A 27,735-nucleotide genomic window follows, 5' to 3' on the forward strand; every position below is an offset into this window, starting at 1 on the left:
TAAGTTTTATCTTCTGCTCAAGGCTGCATTTATTTGATAAAACATTTTTAAATATAATTTGTTCCTGTGATGGAATACTTTTTTTTTTAGTCACCATTACTCTAGTCTTCAGTGTCACATGATCCTTCAGAAATATGCTGATTTGCTGTCAAGAAACATTTATTATTATTATACATTTTGAACACATTTTGTAATACAATAAATATTTTTAAATATATTTACTGTCACTTTTGATCAATTTAATGCATCCTTGCTGAATACAAATATTACTTTTAAAATGGTAGTGTACATTTTGCTTGTGATGTACTGTACTGTACGCAATTTGTTATCTGTATAGAAAGTGCAAAATCTTGTTAGGGAAAATTACAAAACGGTCACATGGCTGTTAGTTGTTTTGAGAGCACTGACCTTAGTTTGGTTTAATGTGTAAAATTGATTGATTAAAAACAAAACATGGCATTTGAACAGTGCAATACATGAACATATTCAATGGGAATCTGTCCAGAAGAGAGTGGTTCCTTTATTTAGCATTGCTCAAAACTACAATGATCTCCGGCAGTTTTATAGCAACCAGAAGGAAAATCAAGTGTCTGCGAGGATATAGACTTGTTCCTCCTCAAATGAAAATAGTTCTTAATGAAACAAACTAAACAATAACCATGAAAATGGCATATTTGTGCATCTCATGGTCCAACAAAATGCAACCCAGTGAAATCCAAGACTGTTCTGGATCCAGCAGACAGGTCTTCATTCCTTCAAGTCGTCATTTTCTCAAGATGTCTTTTTGAAATGTAAGTGGCACAAAGCCATGATGCCATAGATGTTCTCACCTGCTTGAAGCAATTATTCCTCAAAGGAGACTCAGCAGTTTAAAAAGTGCAAGTTGATCTCAGCAAGGCTCTTCTTGTTGGTTTCTTTTTGCGAGAACCTCCTCATATTGTTCTCTGGTCAGAAGGCCCTCGGTGACGCTCTTACTCTCTTCAAATTTAGGTAATATAACCGCAATGTATCCTTCTGTGGAAGGCTGTGGAAAAATATAATGGACGCACAAGTCACATGTGGTCTTAGGTTGGAAAAAAGAGGATTTATCTTTTTTTTAAAGATGTATTGTGAGTTATGATGTATACAGATGCTCACCCTTTCCAATAACAGATCCGGCTTGTTCATAATGGCTTCATTTACTTCTAGGAGACGTCCTCTGATACAGCTGTGAAAATATAGGTTTAATTGAGATCATTTTATGATTATAGAAACTGAATGTGATGTATATCCAGTGGCACTCTTTATAACTGACCTGTATATGGTGTATTCCTGTTCATCTGTACACGTTATTCTACACAGTGGTGCAAACTCTGTCAGGAACTGACCACCCTGCAGAATAAATTGAAACGTATTATAATGTTCAGGAAAAGAGTAAATTAAGATGTATTAGTAATTAATCACAATTATCATTCAATTCAAAGGTACCCACTCGCTTTGACTTTCCAGACACCTTGTTCTTCAGGCGGCTGCATCCATCACTGATCTGGTAGTTTATGTTTTTAATTTTTCGTCCATTCTGAAGGATAGGATGAGACTCTGCAAGTGTGATGACGCATATTCTGATGAGAAGAAAATGTGAATTTAGAGATAATGGACATTTGTGGACTTCAAAATAAAGTGGACATGTCATGCATGAATGAATGAATCATGAACATTTCCAACATGGTGTCATTTCAATCCATATCTCAGATTATATATTCAGATTGTGTACAACTATGTAGCAACTGTAATTTCTGTAAAAAATACAATGCATATATAAACCATTTCATACAATAAACATGGTTGATTTTTATAGATTAAGGATTTATGTACAGATTTGAATATAGCCTACATCAAATTTATTTGTTATGAGTTTTGATATTCATATAACAAAAAGAACCCTGTAAAAGTGTAAGTAGTTGAAGAAACGCTAACAAAACTTCACAGTAAAGAGGGAATAAATGTATGCTATATAATATATATAGGACTAACGTTACCTGTTGGAGTGTTGTAGAATGCAGTGATCCTCACATACTTTTCCCTTCAGATCTAACGTTACGTCAGCATACACCAACATAGTAATTAATCAACATGTTTAAAATGCATAGTGGGTATATTTAAAGAAAATCACGCTTCACAATGCTAATCTGAACATGCATTAAGCTAATAATATCAATTGATAATAGCAGACAAAACAGAATTGACAATAACGTTACCGATCAGCACATCTCACCTGTTCTATACCAGCGTGTGAAATATCGCTCGATTACTGATGGGCCTTTCTTTCCACTGTCTTCCATATCAATACCCACCGCTTAAAACAGCGATTATCTCAAAAAGAAAGAAACAACTTTAGAGAGGTAACGTTAACGTTAGAGAGTCTGGTCAGATCCAAACAGAGACGCTTGAAGCCGGACGAGAAATTAAGCTACACAAAAAAACCGTCCGGCGTCCGCTCTGAATTTACATCCGGTTACACTAAATTGTGGTGACTGCCGGAATTTTGCATCACTGTGTCGTGCATATTTACTTTATATAATAATAAATGTATACCAATTATTTTTCAATCCCATTCAACTGTATTATTAGAGAAACCTATTTCTACTAAATATTTCAGGAACTACTATCATGGCATATTCTCCCGGTTCTTTTTAACTGTAACACACAGCAGCGTCGAAGATGTCAGCGCCTGTAATGGACACATGTCATGTCTCTTGTTGTGCTAATCGCACTCCCAATGTTGTGTCTTGGGGCAGAGGAGGTCTCATCGCATTTGGGACATGCAATTCAGTTGCCCTGTATAATCCACAGGTACCGTCTGAATGATTATTTACTTTAGTTGAAATGATGCTGATGCACTGTGGCAATGGCATATTATTATTGCACTATTGCACTTACATAATGTACTTACACATGTTCCGATTCTTTAATGCAATGATGTACAAACGTATAACTCAAAGTCATGTAAGTGTACCTTCTGATAAAGCAGTTTAACAGTAAATGTGTTTAGTGAACTTTCAAATAAAATGTGACAGGTCACTGATACTGTGACAGGTTTGTTTCACTCTAATTTTATTTATTAATGATTATCATCAGGAAATAAGGATTGTCGAGTTGCTTAATAAACATACTGGAAGGGTGAATGCTGTCCAGTGGGTTCATAAACAAGATTGCAGTAAGTCTTTGACTTTAACCATCATTCATAAATTATCTTATGCATAAGTTACATACATTATATTTCAACTTTCTGTCACGGCCAGACACAATGAAAACAAAGGAACTTGTAGAAATGTAAGTTGTCTGTTTCTTTAGGTCCGGAAACCGAGCTGGTATCTGGTGGGTCAGATAATAATGTTATTGTTTGGGAGAAGCAGGATGGGAAGGTATGTGTTTACAATAACAATCAATAAATACTTATGCTGACAATATAATTGGGTCGTTTCTGTTATGCAGTACTTTTTATTAATTGTACAGTATTTTCTTAATATATTATTAATTATTAAATCAACTAGAACTGATGTTGCCATTTTAAAAAAAAAACATGTAACGTTAGCCTACTCTGGTTCTATGCTCTCAGTATCACTTTCCATAGTGTTTTGTAATCTCTGTGGAATAGAATAGAAAGCCTTTATTGTCATCATATTCGCGTACAATGAATTTTGGAAGTGCTTTCCTTGGTGCTGCAAAAAAATATAACACAAACAATATTACATACCACACAAATATGAAACCTATTGTAAAAAGTAAACACAATTATGCAGTCAAATCTTTATAAATATTGCAACACATCCCTTGTTTTAAGAAATCCTTAGTGATGTTAACACCATTACTACCTGTTAGTGGAAAATTTTAGAGAAAAACGGTAAAAATATATATATTAAGAAAATAGTTAAATTAGATAATAATAATATAAAAATATATATATATAAAATCTATTAAATAAATTAAATTAGTTTAAAATACATAAATATAACCGATGAATAACAAGTTTGATTACAGAACAGGAATGACCCAGCTGTGTCAATTATATATATTCTGTGAAGTAACTTATCTTCTGGTATATTTTTCTATAAATGGATAATCATAAAAGCTTAATTATATGAACACTAATAGTGATTTGAGTTGAGTTTGTCCCTCTTCTGCTCAGTTCACAGCATGTGCAGTGTGTTCAGGACACTCGGGGCCCGTGTGTTCGGTGGACGCCGTGTCTCTGTCCTCCTCTCACTTACTGGTGGCCTCAGCATCATCTGACTCCACTGTTAAACTCTGGACATGCACCTCTGGTACAGGTAAAACAAGAAGTGAGCTTTCAGTTCATGAGAGTGTGGATTGAAAGTACTCAATTTATCAATGCATTTTTTAAATAAGTGTTTGAGGATTTTTTTAATTCTCCAAGCCTGACATCTGGTGGTTGGTTCTTGTAAATGATAACTAGCCCTTAATTAAAATTCAGTGCATATAGTTCAAAATCGATTTATTTGTCATCGTAGGGATAAAGTAGAATTTGCTATGGATTGCGACCAAGAACAACAGAGATTAAATAGTATATCAAACAGAAATTTTCTAAATATCTGTTTAAATTACATGTACACTACTTTAAATGTTTGGGGTCAGTTTGATTAAAAAATGTATTTGTTCAGCAGGGATGCATTACATTTACAGAAATAATTTGTAACATTATAAAATGTCTTCACTGCTAATGTAACTTTCTGCATAACTTTCAAATAATCCTGAAAAAAAGCATCTCAAACATTTTAAGCCACATAGATATGATAAGAATAAGAAATGTTTCCTGAGCAGCAAATCAGCATATTAGAATGATTTGTGAAGGATCATGTGACACTGAAGACTGGAGTAATGATGCTGAAAATCAGCTTTGCATCACAGGAATAAATGACCTTTTAAATGACATTAAAATAGAAACCAGTTATTTTTAATTGTAATAATATTTCACAATATTACTGTTATTTCTGTATTTTATTATCAAATAAATGCAGCCTTGCTGAGCATAAGAGAACAAAATCACACCAACCCCAATCTTTTTGAATGGTAGTGCATTTATATATATTCAATATGTTTAATATGTCTACATCTAATACATGTGAGCATGTCACTCATTTAGTGACTTTAGACAAGTCACATTTACATAAGTAATAAGAAGAGGCTAATCATGAAGGAAATGTGTCTTAAATTTAAGTCTCTCCCTAAAAATCAATTAAGATTTAAGAATTAAGAGCTCAAACTATGAATGAAAGCTCATGCATAATTTATTTGATCCTACTGCTTTCTTTCTGATGTCCATTCTTACTGTTCAGAAAGAGAGTGATATTTCAGCGGCCAAAGTTTGTGATGAATTGTGTGTGAAAGCCATAGATGGTAAATGCAATATTTCTGTATTGTTTTGACACAATTTGAGTCATGCGATGATGATGATGAATTACATCATTCCCCTAACATTCAATTGACAGTAATCTAGTGATTTGTCACGCAGAACCCACACTTCTTTTGAGTGCATTATTAGGTTTTCTGGGTAATTGGTCTTATATTAATGTATATTTTTGGATTATCAATACCCTACTTTATAATAATAAGATATTCTTTTTTTCATAAGGATTCATTATGAGTTAGATGGGTTGATTCTGGTGTTTGTGTTCTCTTCATTAGCTGAATGCCTCCAGACCGTATGTTTTGGGAGTGGGTTCATGATGGATGTGTCCTTGGTCCTGTTGCCAGGCAGCAGAGGTAAGCTGTGCCTGGAGCTCCGTGTTGATTTGCAGGACCGTCCATCCCTATCACAGGTTCAAATCTCATTCAGTGCTTTAAAAATGTCCTGGGGCGACGTTAGCCTGCCCTCTTACATTATTCACCTCTGGACTGTAGCTGTATTTTACTTATAGATGGCGTGAATAGACTTAGTTACTTGTCTGCCTCGTATGTCCATGTGAATGAGGAGGATATCATCTCTTGCAGTTCCAGTGCTCGCCTGTGGAGGAGATGACAGCAGAGTTCACCTGTACGTGCAGCTCAGTGGACAGGTAAGACTGAGGCGTCTGTACTTTATATTAATGCCGTAAGATCTGTTCATATTCCGCATGTCATGTGGGGGTGTGGTTGTTAAGTGTGGTTGTGTTTAGTTTCAGAGGCTTCTGACCCTGACAGGACATGAGGATTGGATCCGAAGTGTGGAGTGGGCCACGAAAGGTAGGACTTCTGAGTGGAATAAATGTGCTTAGGAAGAAAATATTATATTTAAGTGTGGTTAAAATTAAGCCTGTTTTAGGATCTTGATAATTAAAGACACAACAAAACCTAAATTTAACCTTTTAGCCTTCAGTCCTTCAGAACGAGGTTACTTGGGAAGGACTCTTAAATTGATCAAAACTTACAGTAAATACATTTATAATCATACATGTTTTCAAATAATTGATGTTCATTGAAGAATTCTGAAAACATGTATCAAGGTTTCAACAAAAATATTAATCAGCACTTCACTTTTCAACATTGATAATAAGAGATGTTTCTTGACTACTTAATCAGCATATTAGGATGATTTCTGAAGGGTCATGTGATACTGAAGACTGGAGTAATGATGCTGAAAATTCAGCTTTGCATCACAGGAATAAATTACATTGTAAAATAAATAAAATTGAATATGTAAAATAAAAAACAGCATTACTGTTTTTTACTTATTATTTTTATTATTAATATTTTTTTTATCAAGTAAATGCATTCCTGATGTGCATAAGATTCTTCTTTCAAAAACATTTAAAAAATCTTACCGACCCCAAACTTTTGTTGTGAATGGTAATTAATGTCTGATAGCTGTTAGGTAATCCTAGCTAAGACATTAACTGATAAGCATATTTACAATTTGACAGCCTTCTGGGAAAACAAATATATATGACTCATAACAGAATTCTTTGTAGACTGTCCCTCCTATCCTGCTACCTACCAGAAGTTGACCAAATTGACTAGTTGCTACTTGCTAATAACTAAAATATGTAGACTATATTATTATTTTCATTGGCTATTAAATAGATATATGTCCCATCCAAATCAAAGACCCATTTAATACATATGATACAGCAACGGCAGTGAAAATAGGATTTGAAGCATCACATACTACTTTGACTTTACTTGTGTTTCAACTGCTGAATAGATGGAGAGCTGTGGCTAGCCAGCTGTTCACAGGACTGTATGATCAGAGTGTGGAGACTGTTTGCCAAGACTGTGGCTGAAGCGGACCATCAGACTGACGCTGTTATTAAAATGAAGGAGAACATCTTTCAAGTGTCTGGAGATGGTGAGACTGGAGGCTTTGCGTGTAATTTGTAATTTAGTTGTGTGACTTATAGAAATTGGTTATTGTTCAGTTGAATAGTTGCTTGATTATCTTTTTAGTTTTGAAACCATGTCTTGGTTTATAGATACTTAAAATCAAGGATTGCGTATACATTGTTTTGTAATCAGAGTCCAAAACTTGCCAGGACTTAAATGCAAAAATTCACTGGCTAGTAAAGACTATATTTTGTAAGTAAAGAAAAATATGCAAGTTATTTATTTGCCCCTCACCGATAAATAAAGACATAGTGTATTACTGTCATAACTTATGTTTATTTCTTTCTCTATGTTTGTGAATCTAGAATTTGCTGTGAGTCTTGAAACTGTGTTGGCTGGACATGAAAACTGGGTTTATGGAATTCACTGGCAACCTCCATGTGTCAAAGGTAGTCCTGAATCTTTTCATTTGATTTTGTGTCTTAATTTAACTCTAATGTGCTGTGAAATTGACATTGTATTATTTTGTTTGTATTATTTTGTTTGTACCTTTTTTGTATTTATCCAGTCTCTGCCTGTGTTTTGTTACTTGTCTCCCCCTGCAGGTGACTCAGTGGAACAGCCCCTGAAACTGCTCTCTGCTTCAATGGACAAAACCATGATCTTATGGGGGCCAGAGGAGGATTCAGGCGTGTGGGTGGAACTGGTAAAGTCACCTTGCGTACTACTAAATACATACTGTCATTGGAAAAAAAAAAATAGAAGGTGGATTGAAAGGCATTCTGCACTAGTGATACACATTGTAGAATCAGAATCAGAATCACGGCAAGTACTGGGGGTTTACTATGAGCATAAATATATATTTTTTTTGGAAAATAGAAACATTTTCTATGCATTAGTGCAGTATGTGCAAAAGATGTGCAAACATTCTCACAGTTTGACATAAGAAGGTGCAGTATAGCACTCTGTGTTAATGTAACGCATATGAGACAACATTGCTGTTTTTTTTTTTTTTATGTGTAATGTCCATAGTGGTGGATCCTGAATGTTGATAATGAGGGCAGTTGTGGATGAAAATAAATAGTTATTGTGGCGTGAGGAATTAGTCTTGATGGACCTCAGCCTCCTGCTGCAGGGTAGTGCCTCAAACAGTTTGTGCCCAGGGTGAGAGGGGGAAGAGTGCTGCCCGCTTCAGGGTCCTGGAAGCGTACAGGTTCTGAAGAGGTAGCAGATCTCCACCAATCATCTTCTCAGCAGTTGAATGACACACTGCAGCCTGCTTTTGTCCTTGGCAGTGGCAGCAGTACCAGGTGGTGATGAGTATGGACTCGATGATGCAGGTGTAGAAGTGCACCATCATTGTCTTTGGTAGGTTGTACTTCTTTAGTTGCCGTAGAAAGTAAATTCTTTAATCAGAGAGTTGATGTTCAGCACCCACTTGAGATCCTGGGTGATGATGATTCACAGTATGGACTGGGGAGTCACACAGGATGATAGGGATGGGTTCTTCCTGAAGTCTACCACCATCTCCACTGTTTTCTCAGCATTAAGCTCCAGGTTGTCAGGACACCAAATGGTCAATCTCACACCTGTAGGCAGACTCATCCCTCTCAGAAATGAGCCCAATGAAGGTGGTGTCAGTAGTTTTACGGATTGGTGACTGGAGGTGCAGCTGTTAGTTAAAGGGAGAAGAGTAAAGGGGGAAGAACACAGCCTTGGGGAACCAGTACTGATGGTCCGGGAGTCAGAGACTTCTCTTAATAACTTTATTGTACTAACAAAAACTAGTTTGGGACTGCTATTTAACAGCCTTAAATTTGGTCCACGGCTTAATGACCATGGGGAAATGTGGGTCCCATGGCCAAACCAGTTGAGAACCACTGTTTTAAACCACAGTGTGCATTGTTGTTATTTAACGTTGTTTTAAGTATTTATATGGCACATTTCAAATAAATCCGACGCAATGCAAAAACAAGCAATTGACAAAATAGAAGCAATGAAAATGTTATGCTCTCTGCTCTGGGTCATGTAGGATATATCTGCCCTCTTTCGGCTAACTGCGTCAAATTTAGTCCACACACTGACAATTGCACAGTTAAGCTTATTCTTTTCCATCTGTGTAAGGGACTGTGAATAATTGGATCCTCTCAAAAATGGGATGGCGATACCTCAGATAACCTTAAATCTGGAAATATTTTTCACATCAGTAATAATAAAACGTTTTGATTGGCATTGCCACCGCATCGGCTGTGTGTTTGATTAATAAGAGGTACCGGTAGTCACTTTGATCTTGGCACACAGACAAAGGTCTCTGGGTTCAGATCAATGGCTCCTCCTGAATCTGACACTTGGAGCGTTTTAGTATGAGGATGCACGTGTTTTGTCATACTAAGGCATGTCCAATTAAAAAATGAAAGGCTGTGAGCTGTAGTTGTGAGAAGAGAGAGGTTGATTCCAGGTCTTGTGTTGTACCTGGATGCAGTTGGGTTGTTCCACATCTGTTATTTCTGCACTGCATGTGTCTTCTGTATTGAGTCGTAAAGGGCATACGATATGAGGTGGGTGTGAACTGGGTTATCAGATGTGGAGCCTTTGAACTGACAGATTCATGGAGACTAAGGAAATAAATGTGGGTTATCATACATCCTTTCTGATTTCCACCTTTTGATCCCCTACTTCAGCTTCAGCTCAGGCTAAGAGATAAGTAACAGAATAAACAGATATAATATGTGCTCATAAATGGGGATTTATATTTTAATTTGTGCACTTGAAAAAAGAAAACAAAAACTGATAAGGTTGTAGCATAAAGGCCCTTTCACACTAAACATAAATATTATTATCATAAATAATAGACACAATGGTTTCCTGTGGAGTAATTTACACCAGTAGTGAACATTTAGCGGATGACAAGCAACGATTTTTGTGAGTGTGTAGAATTATTATAATTTTTGCAGAGGATGAAGCAAGTCGGGTCAATAATATAAGCTTAATTATTAATTAATTTAGATACATATTTTTATAATATACACTTCATGCAAACCTCCAACAATTACATAATAAATGAAATAAGGCAAAGTCATTTTATGGATTTAATCTCACTTTATTTACTGATTGTTTTTGCTGCTAATCTTTGATTCAATTGCACTATTCACATTAGCTTTGTTTGGGGCTGGGCGGTATGTTATTATATATATCGTGGTGATAGTATAGTCTTATCGGTTCTATCATTAGAGATTTTGCTATGTAGTTTGTGTCGTGGTATGTAAATATATGACTTTAGAGTGATAAATAAACATGAATTGACAACAGCCTAATATTCCTGTTGCAGTCTGTGTCATTAATGTTAATCAAACAACAAAAGACTAAGAGAAAATCACTCACTGCTCTTGACTGAATAAAGAATAATAAGAATCAGTTTATATTTAATAATTCAGTGAAGACTTTGCAGCGTTTTATATTTACATTTGATTCAATTTCTGTATAAAATACAGAATTTCTACTGTATTGTATTTGTCCTATTGTTTGTAATTTGCTTCTTTATTCTTATATTTAATAACAAAAATAAAATAATGAAAAGAACTGTTTTGTGATATGTATTGCTATCTTAAAATGAAATGTCATATTGTGAAATAAGATTTTGGTCATATTGCCCACCCCTAGCTTTGCTATAGTTTTGGTGCGAAAAGGCCTGTGCTAATTACTTATCCATAAATATGGCCGTTTATGTTATCTAAAACTTGCCTTCATTGCACAGTTATTGACTGACTGCCAGTGCCCTACTAAGCAGAAAATGACCAACATCGCTTTGGCTAATTAACACATCTACAAAGAAGAGTCTTCTCCATAATGATTAGACTAATTGGTCAGATTTAGTAGAGAACTGCTTTGCTGTGGAGTGGCCAGGCAAACCGCTGGGTAAAGTACACCCTTCTAATAAGTCATGAACGGTGTGTGTGTGTGTGTGGGACTGAGACTCTGTTGTGCTAATGGTTTGTTCTCTCTGACAGACCAGAAGGGAGAATGGATGGATTATGATGATAGATCTTTAACCTCTAGACCTCATGACCCACACACACACCTCCAGTTGGTGTACTATTGAGCTGCTCTCAGTATCCATAATTGTTGCATTGCTCACATTCAGCTTCATTAATCTCTCATCTATACAGGAATGAAACTATGAGTAAAGCATTAGTTTGTCCGGTAGCGATTACCTTTATCTTGTAAGATAAAGTGCAAGATAATCCAAGTACCGTAATCATTTAGCAAACGCTTTTATACTTATTAAATCACCCTGTAACAGCTTGCGCTAAGTACATTTCAAGGGCATAACGCTGATAGTTCATGGATTGCTTCTGGTGGGCTTCAAACTTACATGTACCCATTTCTCATTGGTTCCGTCTTTTTTATGTGTATTCTCTGTGAATCGAATCTGCTGCCTTGCTGTTGTTACCAGCTCAGATCTTTTAACTTCTAGGCCACATGACCTGATGTAGTACTGAGGTGCTGTTCATTTCCAGAATATCAACCTCATGATGAGTTTCGTGGTTCCCCGCGTTGTTTTCTTTTTGTACCATCCCAAACTCTGTGGTTGTGTTACAACACACAGTGTGCCACAGATCCATATCAGTGTTCCATCCCTAAACAAGAGTGATTGCACATTTTACCCATGAGATTTGGCCGTGATATACGAGTAGCCATGTGGATGGAATTCAAAATCAATCCGGTTAATGTTGCATCACTCTTTCCAGAATGGCTCGCAGAGATCCGTGCCATTCAAAGTGAAGGGCTCTCTTTATCGCAGTCATTAGTTCCGCCATATTCACTCCGTAGCGTAGGATATGCCTGTGAAGGGCATGTCTCTCTATTGACGTATACCGAAGCATTGATAGCCCTTACGTTCGGTGGTTTGTGGATTTAGGTTTAAATCCGTGTTTTCCAGCCAACATGGCTCTGTGTGAACATGTCCTGCATGTCTTGTGGCAGTGTTAAAATCTCAGTGTTAGATAGCTGATTTGTCCATCTAGTGTTGTCGTTTTGATGAAGAGCTTAAGCTTGCCACCTGATCTGGCAATATCTTTGAGACATGCTCTGCTGGGCATGACAAGAGACTGTGAATCATTGAGCGGTGACACCCCTGAACGCAAGGGATCACCGCTGCTCTTAACACGGCTGCTGGAAGTGTCTTGTCCTGCTCAAGGTCAACGGGACACACCATTGTGATGCCTGTCAAGTGTCAACTGAAATTTTCATACCTGCTTTTCACAGCCGTAAGTGTGTTTCGATAAAACTACACAATAATTTCTTCACCCTCTGGGTGTGTATTGGTAATGCAGATGTTGAGGCTGGAGCATCAGTCTTTGCTTGCACACAACCATAAATAAATGTAGAGGCAGGTTATCGCTGATGGCATAATCATGACTAATTATCTTGTTTTATACAATGTTACCGCTTGCTCTGTTGCACGACTCGCTTCCCCTATTACCGTGAGACACTCGAGCTGCATTAAGCATGTTAGACACGGGCCAGACAGAGGGCAAGCCGCGCTACAGTTTGCTGAAAAACAATTACAGTGCTTTGGTATTCATAGCCCAGCCCAGTCAGGGGAGTTTACACTGATTCATTCTTCATGTGACCATTTTGTCTCCTAGCCTTCCGAGGCTCATATTTGATTTAATGTGTGCGTGATTACGTTCAACATCACATTATTGCATTCAAAGGAAGCAAACACGATTTATTTCTCATTTAATAGTCTCCTCTTTGCATACATTGTGCTTTTCGCTTGTCGGCCTGATTAATTGGTGTCCTCAGACTGTTACTTAACGGAGATGGAGCACAGCTGTAGACTCTCAACTCAGATTGCTCAGGATTCATGACTACTAATTAGCGTCCTGCTTGACCAGCCGGTTTATCAGGGGGCAGTGACACCAGCAAAGGCCTCTCTTATACAAACTCGTCATCAAGAACGTGACTGAACAGAACAGTTCCCAGCTTTTTGTTTTCCTATAAAGTTGCTCTTTGGGATTGAATTAGCCACCCCAGGCAATTAACTCACAACAGCTGCAACACAATGTCATTCTCTCTGTATAATCAATTGAACAAAACAAAAAAACCCAAAAGAGTTTATAACCATAGTTCTAATGAACATTTGTGAACAGCATTGCAAAGTTGTATGGTTTGAATTACAGCTCTCAACCTGTAGTTTGAACCATATTTTCTTGTTAGTATGACATGGGCTTGAATAGCTCATAGTCATACTATTGATCAAAAAAAGCACAATGTATATAATTCGTTCCATATATACAAATTACATTCACAGTTTAGTTTGTCGAGAGAATGAAAGTGCCGTTTTTGAATAGTGTGGGTGTATATGTGCCTTAGTATCCCAAAGGAACTCCAGAATATGACATATGGGGATTGGGGAACCTGTGATTGAATCAAACATCTGGGAATAAGGCAAAACAACAGAGGACAAAAATAGTACTTCTCAGATGCATTGCTTATTTACAGAAATAATCTTTTACATAATGCCAAAATGATTCATTGGCAGTTATTACAACCTTTATGACGTCAACTAACATGATTGAACGACGGACGTGTGGCAAAGATACTATGGTTTTGGGAAATAGTCATGACTAGCTAGTTAATTTCTCTAACAGTCCAGCGCACTATGGTAGTTATGCAGCACACTAAAGTGACGTATGGGAAACATACAACCAAAATGTCTTTCAAGGGGTGACTAGTCCACTATGGCATCCTTGAACAAAGCGTTTAACCTTAGTTTTTTCCCCCAGAGATATTGTGTAATATGTTGTTTTGGATTGAACAAATAAAACCAATACTTCTTATTTAACAGACATTTTTAAGTAGTTACAAGAACTTTTCAGTTTTGATGTGTAATAATTTAATTGAATAATTATTTCTCCATTATTTCTTGTTGACCCCTGATTAAGGTTCGTGTTGGGGAAGTTGGAGGAAACACCCTGGGTTTCTATGGATGCCAGATGAGTCCAGACGGCTCTATGATTTTGGCGCATGCCTTTCACGGAGCGCTGCACCTCTGGCACTGTGACAGAAACCAGGTCAGATGTAATTGACAACATCCTTCAGTAACAAGCTCTTTATGCAGACATTACTGTTTACCTATTTAAAATGTGAAATCGAAGTCTATTATGATTTATAGTAAATGGGGTAAATGAATATGGAGATGTGTGTGTTGCACAGGGAGGATGGAGGCCTAGTGTGGTCATTTCGGGTCACTTTAATGCAGTGCAGGACTTGAGCTGGGACCCCGAGGGAGAGTTTATCATCACTGTCGGATCAGACCAAACCACTAGACTCTTTACACCCTGGACGAGAAAAGGATGCTCACAGGTTTAAACGACACTTCAACCCATTGATTTTTGATTGATCGAACAGTGCCAGTTTATTTTTATCTGGTGAAGATTGATCAACTCTTCCTGTGTTTTTCAGGTTACTTGGCACGAGATCTCGAGGCCGCAGATTCACGGCTTTGACATGCAGTGTCTGACTATGGTGGGCCGTTTCCAGTTTGTGTCCGGTGCCGACGAGAAGGTCCTGCGGGTGTTCAAGGCTCCACGGAATTTCGTGGAGAACTTGGCTAACATATCATGCACCTCTCTGGAGAAACTGCTGAGCTGTAATGTAAGTACTTAGAATCATCTCATCTTCAAACTTTAATTAGTTACGTCAAATAAAACCTCGGTTTTAATTACTCTTTGGGCTGTGTCTTAGATCATCAAGAGATTTTAAGATGAGTCTCACATTTTTCCATTATACTAATGCTAATGTTTATGCACATGCTCTTAGATATGTAGCTAAATGAGTTTAATTTTCTGTAACTTGAGGTCATGGTAAATGAGACGGCATAAATGGCATTCTCCATTCAGGTTGATCTTGGGTGTCACTCGTCTCGTGCTGCCAAACACAGCCGTGCTCGTATACAGAAAAATTGCAAGCATTTTGCTTTTATATAACCACATATACAAAAAGTTAATTTGCAATTCAGACAAAATTTTACAAATTAGTAATATAATATAAAAAAATGATTGAGTTTATATAGAGAGGTTTTATGGTGTAGCTCTGTCTCCTGGGTGTTCAGGATATAGCAGACCTCCCTGAGGGAGCCAGCACTCCTGCCCTTGGCCTGTCCAACAAGGCAGTGTTTCAAGGTATGAACCCTTTGAAATCGTTGGCCACAGGAGAATTTGCATTGTGCTGATCCAAAGAGAGCGGTGAGGCAGTTGCTAAACTCTACCGTGGCATCTGATCTGTTCACAGGTGACCTCGCATCACAGAGCCCTCAACAGGACAGTAAAGATTTCAATAGCATGTCCGACCAATATAAAGAGTCCTACTTTCATCCTGTCAAGCTCACAGGTACTTACAATTTTATACATTACAGTGTTTCTCAAATGGTGAGGGTTTTGTAAATAGAGAGAAAGAGGTAATTTCACTAAAACCAACAATTTTTTTTACTAAGTAGGCAATTCTTTACCAAAACAAACGGCTTTATGGCAATAGTCAAAAGCTTGAATAACATAATCAGATAGACACTGTAAGTGGAGTTACTCCTAGAAAACACTACATTTGTGACAAGCAGTTATTAAAAACAGTTTTCTCAGATTTATTAATGTATCTGGGGCATGAATCAGTGATACTGGAGACAAATGAGGGGGATGGGTGGAGGGTGAGTGTTGAAGCAGGGGGGTTTATGCCTCTATTTTCCCGGGCAAACAGTAGCAAACATTGTCAATTTGATTGAAAAAGCTCCTTAATCTGGAATCATAATTAGAAAGAAGGCTTATATAATTGCAAAGTTAAAATATTGATGACTGTGGGCTATGGGGAGCGCAATGAGGCGGACACAGAGTTGTTAATGGAATAATACCACTCTCTCCATCTCCCTTCTTCTGGAGGGGCAGAGAGGGAAATAATTAAAATAAAACTGCAAACCAGGGATGAATTAAAAAAAAAAAAACGCCTGGTCTCCATTCCATTTCAATTGGGGCTTGTGTTGCATAAGTGTCTGTGTATCTAAATGAGACGATATTATTTCAGGCTTGCACAAAGAGAGCTAAATTTGATTTACACCATGTCGTAAAGCTAACGGCCATTGAAAATTGTAGATAAAGCCGCTGTTGTTCCAAACAGCTTTGAGTAAATTGCTCGGCTGTGTATCTGTTGCTAAATGAAAAGATGAGCCTTTTGAAAAATACGTCTATAGGAGACTGCTCATTTCTCATAATAACTATGTTTATATTTTGTGACTGTGTGTGTGTATTTCCAGAGCCTCCGACAGAGGACGACCTCTTGCAGAACACACTGTGGCCAGAGGTACAGAAGCTGTGAGTCTCCCATCAATTCTCATTTGTGTGCGTCTGCCCTCATTGGATGTTTTGCAGCAGGCACTAATGCTGCACCACATTATTGTTTAAACAGCTTGTGTGACATAAATAATGCAGCATAATAGGTATTTCGAGCTCACAAGAACAACCATTTGTCCTGTATGTTGACACTAAACAAGAAAAGACAGAATTGTTAATTAAAATGTCTTTTTTTCTTTCTTTCTTCAACTTCCTACATTGAAACTAAGGCAGGAAATATACTGTATGCAAGTATGTGAATACAAATGATTCAGGTTATGCAAGTTCGATGTTATGTGTCATTGCGTTCTGAAATGAAAGACCACAGTTTGTTGCTTTATTGAGTTTTAGCATAAACCAGATATCGACTGATATTATTATTATTATTAATAAGAAAAAAAAATTAACAACCAGTAGCAATTATTTTTAAATGTCTAATAACCAATATGTAGAAGTGATATTTAACAATTGTTTCATGTATGCGTTTTTGAACGATGGTACTTTAAAATAATCATTATGCTACAAAAAGCTTTAAAAAATAAATATTAATGTTGAAGAATAATATAATAATTAATAAGCTCTTAAACAACACAAAAAACACTTTAGACAAATGTTTATCACACCAAGAGTTACTTTTCCCTCAAATGTCCATGGTTTCCAAGTCTCCAGGTCCACTACTGTCATGGAACAACAGTTCAGTGTCATTTTAGTATTATTTATATACTTCTAGTTTTTAATAATTTTTTTAAATAATTTTTTAGTTTTAGTAATTTTGTTATATGCTTTCGTAATTTTTATTCTGTTTTTTATCTTTCTATTTATCTTTAATTTTTATTTCACTTTTAGTTTTACTCATTTTAGTACTTAAACTTATTTCAGTTAGTTATTCTGACAAGCTATATTTATTTAATTTCAATTCAGCTTTATTTGAACAGTTTTAGTTACCAAAAACAACACTGCAACAGTGTTGCTGCAGATTTGCTTGGTTTTTATTAGCTAGCTACCTGAATAGCATCCAGTTTAATAGCAGAGACATTTGAAGTGTCTATCGAACCCTTGCATACTGAGGTTTGTTATCGACACAGCAATCCAAAGGGCCGTTTGCATTAGCCGAGAATTTGTTCCTGTGCTTACTTGCATAACGTATTTTCTGGCCTAAGGTTTCGCTAGCAGAGAATAATGCCATAAAATGACATACGACTCTGACATTTGCTGAAACTGTCTGCAGTGTATTACAGAATTGGTTGCTTAGTGGCATTTTGCACTGGTTGGTGGGAATAATGGGCGTATTATTCAAAAAAAGATTTGTGAAATTATTATCAAACATTTAATGGGGTATTTTTCACAATTAAATAGGAATTTCCCCCAAGGCATTTACATTCAATTGAAATGTACAGACTTGCATTATTTCAACATGCTCACAAGAATTCAAAGTCGCTTTCCCTGATACACACACTGGATAAACTCTAATAATTTACATACACAGCTGTAAGCAGCTGAAGGCTTTGACAGCCTGGCTTCACAAGCTATTCATCCAGTGCTGGAAATTACTAAGCAGATCTGCTAATGGCTGCCAGAGCGCACTGCTTTCTTCCACTCCCATAAGCACAGGAGAGAGCTCACGGCAGCCCTGACACACAAATCATCCGTCGTGTTTGAATCACCGCCCCGACTGTCTCTGTGAACCTGTCACGGCGCTCGGGCTTTATTTGCGAGCAGGTACTGACAGAGCCCTCATTAACATCCCCTATCTCCGTGTCCTCTCCGCAGGTACGGGCACGGCTTCGAGATGTTTTGTCTGGCGTCTGATTCTGCGAAGACTGTGCTGGCCTCGGCATGTAAGGTACATTCACACGGGTGACCAGATGGTCATTAGTGTCACACAAATGTAGCCGTGGACTGTAATAACAGGACACAGGAAAGCATGCAACCATGAAGCTGCACCGATCCTTAAGTGCTTTGAAATATTTAGTCATTTGCCTTTTTAACAAGCTCGTGTCAGTTTAGCCCCTGATGTCCACGTGCAAGTTAATTTTCCTTCTCTTCGATGTAATGAGCCGCCCGTCGTATTAAAAACGCATTGAACTCTCGTGACCAGGGCTGGTAACCAGCCTTACGTGCCCTCCGGCCGCTGTGACACACATTCTGAGACAGTTGAAGGGAGATCATTGGTTTGTGTCCTGGTCTGGCCCCCGTGGTTCTGCCAAACCCACACTGATCGCACACAAAGCCCTTCCGAATGAAAGCACATTCTGCGTGTCACCTGCCATTGTTCACGCTCGAGCGGAGCCTGTGAGGTTTATTCAGTGGGGCTGACGGCGGGCTGGAATGGAGGTTCTGCGGGCTCAGAGGACTTTGCTGTGGACACGAGGTTTATCCTCTAGCAGTGCTGGCTGAGCTGCGGCCGCTTCATGTAGGAGGTTTAGAGAAAGGAGACAAGCTCTGCTGAAAATGTGAAATGTTTTGATTTTGAAAGATTTCGATGCGTCTTATGCCACAGGCCTCTAAACCAGAGCATGCTGCCATTCTCCTGTGGAGCACAAGTTCCTGGAAACAGCTTCAGTCGCTGCCCTGCCACAGCCTGACCATCACTCAGATGGCCTTCTCCCCAAACGGACGCCTCCTGTTAGCGGTTTCTCGAGACCGCACCTGGTCGCTATGGAGACGTGGAAACCCTGACTCTGATACAGGTGAGCAAACCTGTGGCCAATCATTTGTCCATCATTTAGTGATTAAATGTTAACATGACTATATAATAATAATATATTTTATTATTATTATTAAACCTGATACTATTATTAAATAAAAAATATGAAACAAAATAATAAATATTACCATTATTCACTGTTTTTAAGAAAACTACTATAGTAATAATAATAAATAAATTAAAGCTGCAAGCAGCATTTGTCGGTGTTCAAGCTTTTAAGGCCTTTAAGCATTTAAGACATTAAGTTTTATTTAGCAAGCATTTAACCACTGACATCATAGATGGAAAAGACTACGTTTTAGCATGATTTACCATGATATACCACATTTTAGTGTGATTTTTCACGATTTACCATGTTCCAGTATGATTTACCATGAATCTAGCATGATTTACTATAGTTTACCATGATATAGCCTACCAAGTTCTAGTATGATTCACCATGATTTACCCTGTTTTAGCATGGTTTACAACAATTGAACACATTCTATTATGATTTAATGATTCTAGCATGATTTACCATAGTTTACCATGATTTATCTTAGTTTACCTTGATTTACCATGTTACAGGATGATTTACCATGATATACCACATTCTAGAATGATTTACCAGGATTCTAGCATGATTTACCCTATTTACTATGATTTACCATGTTTCTAGAGTTATTTACCACGATTTACCACGTTGATAGCAATTATGTGAAGCATCAGAACAAATGAAATGATAAACTCTGACAAAATATGATTGTGTTATAATAGTGATTGTTATAGAAGGGATTTTTTAGTGTCTAAATATATGAATGCAAAAGCACATGTGAAAAGACTATTAATAATTAGTATGGCCAGCAGAGGGCAGTAGAAGACCACTTATTGGCTCACTTTCATTTTGAACTACTTGGTTTCACCAGTAATCTGCATGCTTACAAACACAAACACACACACACAATTTTCATGCTTCTTTATCATGTTATTTCACATCTTCTGACCTGTTTTTAAGAAGATCTGAGCATTCATTGAAAAGATATAGGCTTTCGGGGACACTTGGTCAAGGCTACATATTGAAGTGACCCTATTATAGCCATCCAAATGCAGGAGTTCAACTTTTTCTGATAATTATTGATCTAGAGAGTCCAGATAATTATTCTGCACTGGTTTTGAACATTATGATATGAACATTATTTGATCATAGATGGAAAACACCATTTACAGCCAATACAGGCAGTTTACCATAGGAAATATATGGTTTTTAACTGTTTCTAACTGTTATAGCGCCATCTATAGTCCGATCTCCATATAATTTTGCATGCTTGTTAATGATGTTATTTCACATATGCCCACCAATTTTCGTGAAGTTCTGATTTTTTTTTTTAGGATTTATAGGCTTTTGAGTGTATTTTGACACACCCCTTTTCTAAGTGAGCCAATTATACCCATCCAAATGCAAAATTTCAACTTTTTTTCGATAATTATTGATCTAGAGAGTCCAGAGAATTGTCCTAGACTGGTCTGATTCCGATCGGGCGAAAAACCAGGGACTAGTTCGCAAAAGTAGGTTTTTAACATATTCGTGAATATTTAATGAACGGTTTGATTGACAGCAGTGGTTCTAGAGGCAAAGTTGTTCAGCATGAAGAGATCTATCAAATGATATGCATTTTGTGATGATATTTGTAACACCACGTGATTACAGAGCCAAAAAAATCGTTAGCGCCAACTAGTGGCCGATTTCTTTCAAAACTCTTACAGACCTCTAGGGCCATGAGTTGAACATGCCCTCTGAGTTTCGTTCTGATTGGCCATCGTTAACCTTGTCTTAAACTTCATTGCCCAATGGCGGCCATGTTTTTTGAGATACGCCAATATCCTTTTACACATACATGGGGCCTTGAGCCAAGACACTGCATACCAAATTTCAAGTCAATCGGACAAACGGCCACGATTTTATACGTTTTTTCTGTGTTATAGCGCCACCATGTGGTCAATCGATGCGTTTTTTTTATCGTGACCTCAGATTGACCTCCTACACATGTGTACCAAGTTTGGTGAATCTAACTAGTTTACTTCTTGAGTTATAGGCATTTTAGTAAAATAGACTCCTCCCACAACTTTCATTTTGCGCCCCCTAGCGACCGTGAATCGATAATTCAACTTTTTTTCGATAATTATTGATCTTCAGACTCCAGAGAACATTTCTGCACTGGTTTGGTTCCGATCGGGCAAAAAAACCTAGGGCTAGTTTGCAAAAGTAGGTTTTGAACAAAATCCAAAATGGCGGAAAAATTTGCATACCGGAAATGAAAAACCTCCGCGATATTTTCTCCGTCTTGAGCCAAGGATTCCATTGATATAAGACACTTGACTCTAGGACAAAGGGTTATTGAGATATAAGCAAAAGAGTGTGATTTTTTTGTTTTTTGCGCTATAGCGCCACCTATGGGCCAATCGGGCTCATAATTTGATAACCTCTCCTCGATTTTTGTACTACCTTGTGGCAAAGTTTCAAGTCTCTAGCACTTACGGTTTGGGCTGCACGATGCGTTTTACAGGAGAATAATAATAATAATAATAAAAATCGGTACAATTACAATAGGTTTTCAGCACTTCGTGCTTGAACACCTAATTAGATTTTACCACCTGGTTTGCTGTGCTAGTTTGTAGGACTGTACAATTTGGCAAAAAATTGTGATTGTCAAAATGACTGATTCATAATAATAATTTATTATTATTAAATAAAATATTAAACAAAATAAATTCACTGTAATATAATTGAGTGTTTAAGAACAATAACATCGTAATGTTTTTATTTTACAGTACAACTGTAAAATTACAATACTAATGTTTATGGCTGTCTTCATTTCTTTATTGTCAATCATTAAATCAATGAGCTTTTAATTTGATGAAAACAGCAGGGAGCCCTTAAAGCATTTCTTTTGTTGACAACAGCTTTTCATTACAAGTTTAGGAAGATGGTTGGTGCATATTGTGTTCCCAAATGCACTTTATAATTGAACCAAACTCACAGCAGATGCAGAGATGAGTTCGAGTGAACCGATCCGCTCTGAGACAGACTGAGAAAACTGCAGATCATGAGCGTACTGTTGCGCTTCACTCTGAGACATGGAAGCCATTAAATTCCAGCGTTTGCCATTTGATAACCACACTAAGCCATAGTGTGATTTTGTTGTTATTTTGATTAATCGTGCAGCCCTACATAAAACCCCTCAGAAGTAACGTTCAATAAGATGAATGTGAATGCTAACAGATAGCGTCCTCCAGGGTTTATAGACCTGACTCATCGACAGCTTTTACCTTCCTCCATTTCTCTTTGTCAACACTGAGATTGCGGACTTCAGATGTTTGCCCACTAAGATTCTCCTGGCGTTCAGCAGCAGTTGTCTAGCGCCACCCGATTCATCACGTGTATTCTGAGCATGCGGCACACGGCTAAATCACTGTTGACACAAGGTAACCAGAGGAGCGTCTGTTTTTCTTTCTCCATTTTCTGAAGTGTCCGAGGCATCGGCGAGACATGCCGCAGTCTGTTCTCGTTGAGGCTGGTATTACTCAGCCTGTATGCTGGAGACGTGGAGAGGTTAGACAGTGTCACAGCTGATCAGAGAACAGGCCAGTATGGCGGTCCAGCTGTGTCATGTATGGAGAAATCTATCCGGAGCTACATAAGCTTACATTAGCAGTGTTCGGTTGGTGTGTTCAGGGCACACGCTGGCCAAAGTGGCATCATCAGAGTGTAGCTGGAGTTTGGGTGACCGCAAATTCAGTCTAGAGAAATTAGAGCAAGCAGAGGCTAAACGTTACTACATTTGACTATTTTGTGAATGTTAACTTAGTAATGATACAGATGTGAATACTCTTTTGTGTATATCACATCACATTTGTTGTCCTTTACGGGTTTTTTTTTTCCAGAGACAAGCTTTTCTCTCTACGCAAACACTAGCAAGGACACTGCGGTTCACACACGCATCATTTGGTCATGTGACTGGAGCTCCGACAGCAAGTACTTTGTGACATCAAGTCGAGACAAGAAGGTAGGTCCAGTTTAACATTGAACTCTGCAAGTGTTTTGAAACTGTACGGCCACAGTTGTGTGAATGCAGCATTATGTAAACGTTTTCAGTTACCAATATACCATTGTAGAAAACTAAAATGCCCGATAATGGAGGGACTGGCGAGTTAAAGCGGGTAATATAGAGTGCAACAGTCCGGAAGTAAAATCTCCATTGAAAAATAGAGTTTTAACCTTAACTTGTAAACCTTTAAAGAAAGACCTACAGTTAGTTTCACTTCACCTAAGGCATATACCATTGATTAATATTTTATTAATTATTAATATATCTTAAATTCCCCCTGTGGTGAAAATTAAGCTTTTATTGTTCATATGTCTATGTGGTGTTTTTAATATGCTTTAAGACAAACCATGTGCAAATGCATAAGTCAACACCATTGCTTAGTATGTTTTCCTTAAAACGGCAGGGAACCAAAGACAGTCTCAAAAAGGCGGTTTGAAATCGCTAGTGTTTCTGACGTCACAAAACTACCTTGTAACCAATCAGGTCAACGAGTGGATCTCTGAGCTGGTGTGAGTGAGTGGAGGCGGGGCTAGTTTGATTTGCATATTCAAAGAACCGCGTATACTAAATGAGGCAAGGGTGTGGAGTTACAGTCAAGCTATGTTAAGGCATGTTTAAATATGTCATTTTGGTGATCAAAGATGAGTTTTAGGGGAAGAAATGATTGACTACAGGGGGACTTTAAATATCTTATTTTTAAAATAATAATGCTGTACAGAAAATTCCTCCAATTAGAGTCACTGCAAGGAAATTTCGCCCAAAAATATTCAGCTGGTCATGTGATCTCAACATGTCCACCCTGGTGAATGTGATCTCACCAAGTACAACATGTTCCTGGATCAACATCTTTTTTGATCTTGGAACAACATTCCAATCAACCAATCAGATTTGAGGGACAAGTTCAGGGTTATAACCAGGATTAGGTGCTTCTACACACTTCATCTGTTCATCTGATTTTAGGGATAAGTCATAGGTAGGGTTAGGTTTAGAGGCAGGGAATTTTCAGACAGGAACATTATATATCTTATTTGGCTAAATCTATGAAGTCTTGATTTTTCAGAAGTTCCATTTAATTCTTTATGTATAAAACCTTTTTGAATGAGAATGAAAGGACTGCACGCAACTTTAAATAATTCAACACCTCTGTAATAAGTACACCTCTCTCCTGCAGTCTGAGCTTTGACATTTGACCTTGTGTGTGTTTATAGGTAATCATCTGGGGTCCTGGTGTCGGTGAGTGTGAGGGTGTAAGCGTGACTCCCTGCTCCTCTGTTCTGGACGTCGGAGATTCAGCCACTGCCGTGTCTATCTGCCCATTTCTCTGTTCAGATCAGAGGTGACCATTTTGTAACCAATGATCTTTGTGACACCATCATTAGAATTAGCATCATGTGTCTGGGACAAATGCTTAATTATACGTGTTTGTGTGCAGTTATTTGCTGGCTGTAGGTCTAGAGAATGGGCAGATTGTGCTGTATAAATGGAGGCCATCACAGGATCTGTCTTCTGGATCTGACTGGAGCAGATGTGGAGAAACTGATGCTTGGTATCCTTTTTTCTGCTCATATTCATATATCCACTTTTTTATACTCTTGAAATGTCCAAACTAATAAGAAACATGTATAAACCAGCTTTTGTCAACAAATGAGAAGCTTTGAGGGCTTCCTGCATTTTCCCACGCAAATAAAAGTGAGAAGGTTTAACGTTTAAAACGGCAGAAATTTTGACGGCCATAATTATTGGTCATTTTACTGTAAAATTAGTATTATATTATTTTTCTTAAATACACATTTTTTTTTTTTACCATGAAATATTAGGATAGTTAAAGTTCTTATTTTGTTTTAAGTTTTTATTCGGTAATAATTTAATTATTATTGATTTGCAATCATGATTTTGTGGCCAAATTGTGCTGCCCTACAGTCGGCACAGAAAATCTGACAAAAGTGAGCAGGTTCTTCAAAGCGGTTTAGCCAAACTAGACAAGCACATTCTGCCTCATAAGCCCCTAAAAATAATCTCACAGTTTCTCAGTTTTCAACTTACCTTCTCAGAAAGAGACATGATCTCAAGCCAAGCAAGACAGTCGTACCTCCTCTCAGAAACCAGTGCTGGTGGTGTAATTGACAACGAAAGGGCCTCGTGTATCTGAGCTGGCCCACGCTGCTCGGGAGAAGCTTCAGGTTGATACGGGGGCTCCCGTGGGCAGCTTCCGCATTGATCCGTGAAGAGAGGGGATGAGGTGTCAGAGAGAGGCCAGGCCGTGTTGTGCATTCTGTTTCTCGCTATCTCTCTCTCTCTCTCCCCCACAGCGGATTGAGTCCCGACTGGCTAAACTCACTTTCTGTGGGTGTAATTGATAAACCGTCTGTGTAGGCACTTACACGTATCTCTTACCTAGAAGTCACTCACCTTAGAAGCTCAAGAAGTCAAAATGTGTTTCTAAAAAGCAAGATCGATTTGTGTTTATTCGCATTATTTTTTAAATTGGCCAGTGTATAATCACCCCGTGAAGTATTTGGACAGGCAGAGCTGAAGTGAGACATCCAGACAAGTGTGTGAGGGGTGATTTGGGTTGCCTTGAATCCACGTGGCTTTCCTTGACCACCCATCACAGTCAGAGTCACACGCTGGTGGTGAAGAGGCTGCGCTGGAGGCCAAGGCCGGGCCGGGCAGGACACGGCGAGCAGGAGAGGAACGAAGAGCAAGCTTGGGTCCAGCTAGCCAGCGCTGGCGCCGACCATGTCGTCAAAATCTTCAACATCAAAATCTCAGCGCTGTGACGTGCGCTCTGGGTAATCTTCAGTGTGTCCAGTTGAAAAAACGGAGTCTGAATGAACTACAGTCGCCTGATCTGCTGTGAAGTCGTCAGCGGGCCTGAATGTGCCGTTTTTCATGAGGGAGCAGTTTTCTCGTTCCCTTAAATCAGCTTCTGTTCTTTGAATTTCAGCACTATTACTTATGACCTGTAAACACGAACTAATATACTATTTATGATGTATAAAAAAAAACACATTGCTCTGTATTACAATAAATGTCTCTTTTCTAGTAATGAAATGTCACAGGAGTGATTTATCTCAAGCTAACTATAATTCTTTTATTGGCTTTTTAAAGCGCCCACATGAACGGCAAATCCTCTTGTAATAACCTACAGCCGTAAGTGACGGTAAGAGAATAGAAAATCCGGCTCACATCCTCTCGTTTCCAGTGCCTGAAGGACAGATGAGCATTCGGATAAGATGTACAATGAGCCGTGAGGGCCATAGACTCACCAGGCGTGAATCATTCACAGGAGAAATAGTGTGTTTCATTTAGGAAATGTGCTCCTTTTTATTGAGCGCGTCCTTTATTGAAACCAATGACAGTCATTCTTGAGACATTAAAGGGATGTTTTCAGGCTTCAATTCAACTTAAGTTGTATCGACAGCATCTGGGACATGCTTTTGATAACCACAGAAAATCTGCAAGACTAAAATACTCAGGAAGTACTTCTTTTTTTTTTTAAGTATAGCTGCAAGACTTAAACATTATGTTAACATGGTGTAATAGAATCACTTGCTAACTTGGTTTTCGCAAGGGTTATATGCATTTTGTCAACCTATCATGATGGTAAACCCTGTACATTTTCTATTATGTGGACAAGAACACCAGAAACGGACACCATGTGAACACTATACTTCCAAATACTGACTGTTTTGGAAGTGTTGCTGCAAGATGACAAACAACATTAACACATTGTGTAAAATAAGAACTTGTTAACTTGGGTTTTTGCAGGGTTATATGCACGTTGCCAACTTGTCATGGCAGTAAACTCTGTACAAGAACACCAGAAAAGGGTTTTATTTCAGCTACACACATTAACATGTTCATAAAGTCAGTACATGAACACCTTGGAAAAATCATCATACTTGACTAATGCCAAGCCGTGTTCAATATCTAGTGGAAAACATTCCAATGTGTCAAAATGATTTTCTGTGGTAAACTTTAACATTTCTAAACTTTATCTTCTATTGACGCAATTCACTGCGTTCTATTTTAAGGACACCCGCTGGCCCGTTTCTGTGTTGTGCTGTTGTGAGAAGTGAAAAGGTCTTCTGTGTCCTGTCTAGTACTGACATGTTAAATATTTGAGCACTTGATGGAATAGGAAAGCTGACTGTGACATGAAGGCTTCATCCTCCACCATCCAGTTTGGCATGAAGTCCCTGCACGCTCAATAATTCATGATACTGAATGTAACGTTACAGAAGCACTCGTGACAGAT

At 38.0% G+C, this 27,735-nt stretch overlaps 2 protein-coding genes across 3 annotated transcripts; one reads left to right on the forward strand and one right to left on the reverse strand.

The window, feature by feature from the left end:
• Positions 1-2,674, reverse strand: abitram (actin binding transcription modulator). The gene is made up of 6 exons (XM_079590409.1): positions 2,255-2,674; positions 2,019-2,070; positions 1,472-1,601; positions 1,295-1,371; positions 1,138-1,207; positions 1-1,024 (listed from the first exon to the last, which is right to left on the reverse strand). The coding sequence occupies exons 1-6, from the start codon at positions 2,319-2,321 to the stop codon at positions 890-892; spliced, it is 531 nt and encodes a 176-aa protein (XP_079446535.1). The 5' UTR covers positions 2,322-2,674; the 3' UTR covers positions 1-889.
• Positions 2,483-27,299, forward strand: elp2 (elongator acetyltransferase complex subunit 2). Of its 2 annotated transcripts, none has more exons than XM_079590356.1 (22): positions 2,483-2,832; positions 3,118-3,196; positions 3,334-3,404; positions 4,169-4,310; positions 5,686-5,763; positions 5,992-6,056; positions 6,156-6,222; positions 7,181-7,324; positions 7,665-7,748; positions 7,905-8,005; positions 14,250-14,378; positions 14,521-14,670; positions 14,770-14,961; positions 15,419-15,488; positions 15,598-15,696; positions 16,607-16,664; positions 18,453-18,525; positions 19,183-19,372; positions 23,311-23,432; positions 24,683-24,810; positions 24,907-25,020; positions 26,089-27,299. In XM_079590356.1, the coding sequence occupies exons 1-22, from the start codon at positions 2,701-2,703 to the stop codon at positions 26,252-26,254; spliced, it is 2,454 nt and encodes an 817-aa protein (XP_079446482.1). In that variant the 5' UTR covers positions 2,483-2,700; the 3' UTR covers positions 26,255-27,299. The 2 variants fall into 2 exon arrangements, with proteins under 2 accessions (XP_079446482.1, XP_079446481.1); XM_079590355.1 differs by having other exon boundaries at positions 2,668-2,832; positions 4,169-4,322.
• Positions 27,300-27,735: the final 436 nt, after the last annotated feature.

The sequence above is a fragment of the Phoxinus phoxinus genome, assembly GCF_949152265.1.
Source record: "Phoxinus phoxinus genome assembly, chromosome: 19".
Classification (NCBI taxonomy): domain Eukaryota; kingdom Metazoa; phylum Chordata; class Actinopteri; order Cypriniformes; family Leuciscidae; genus Phoxinus; species Phoxinus phoxinus.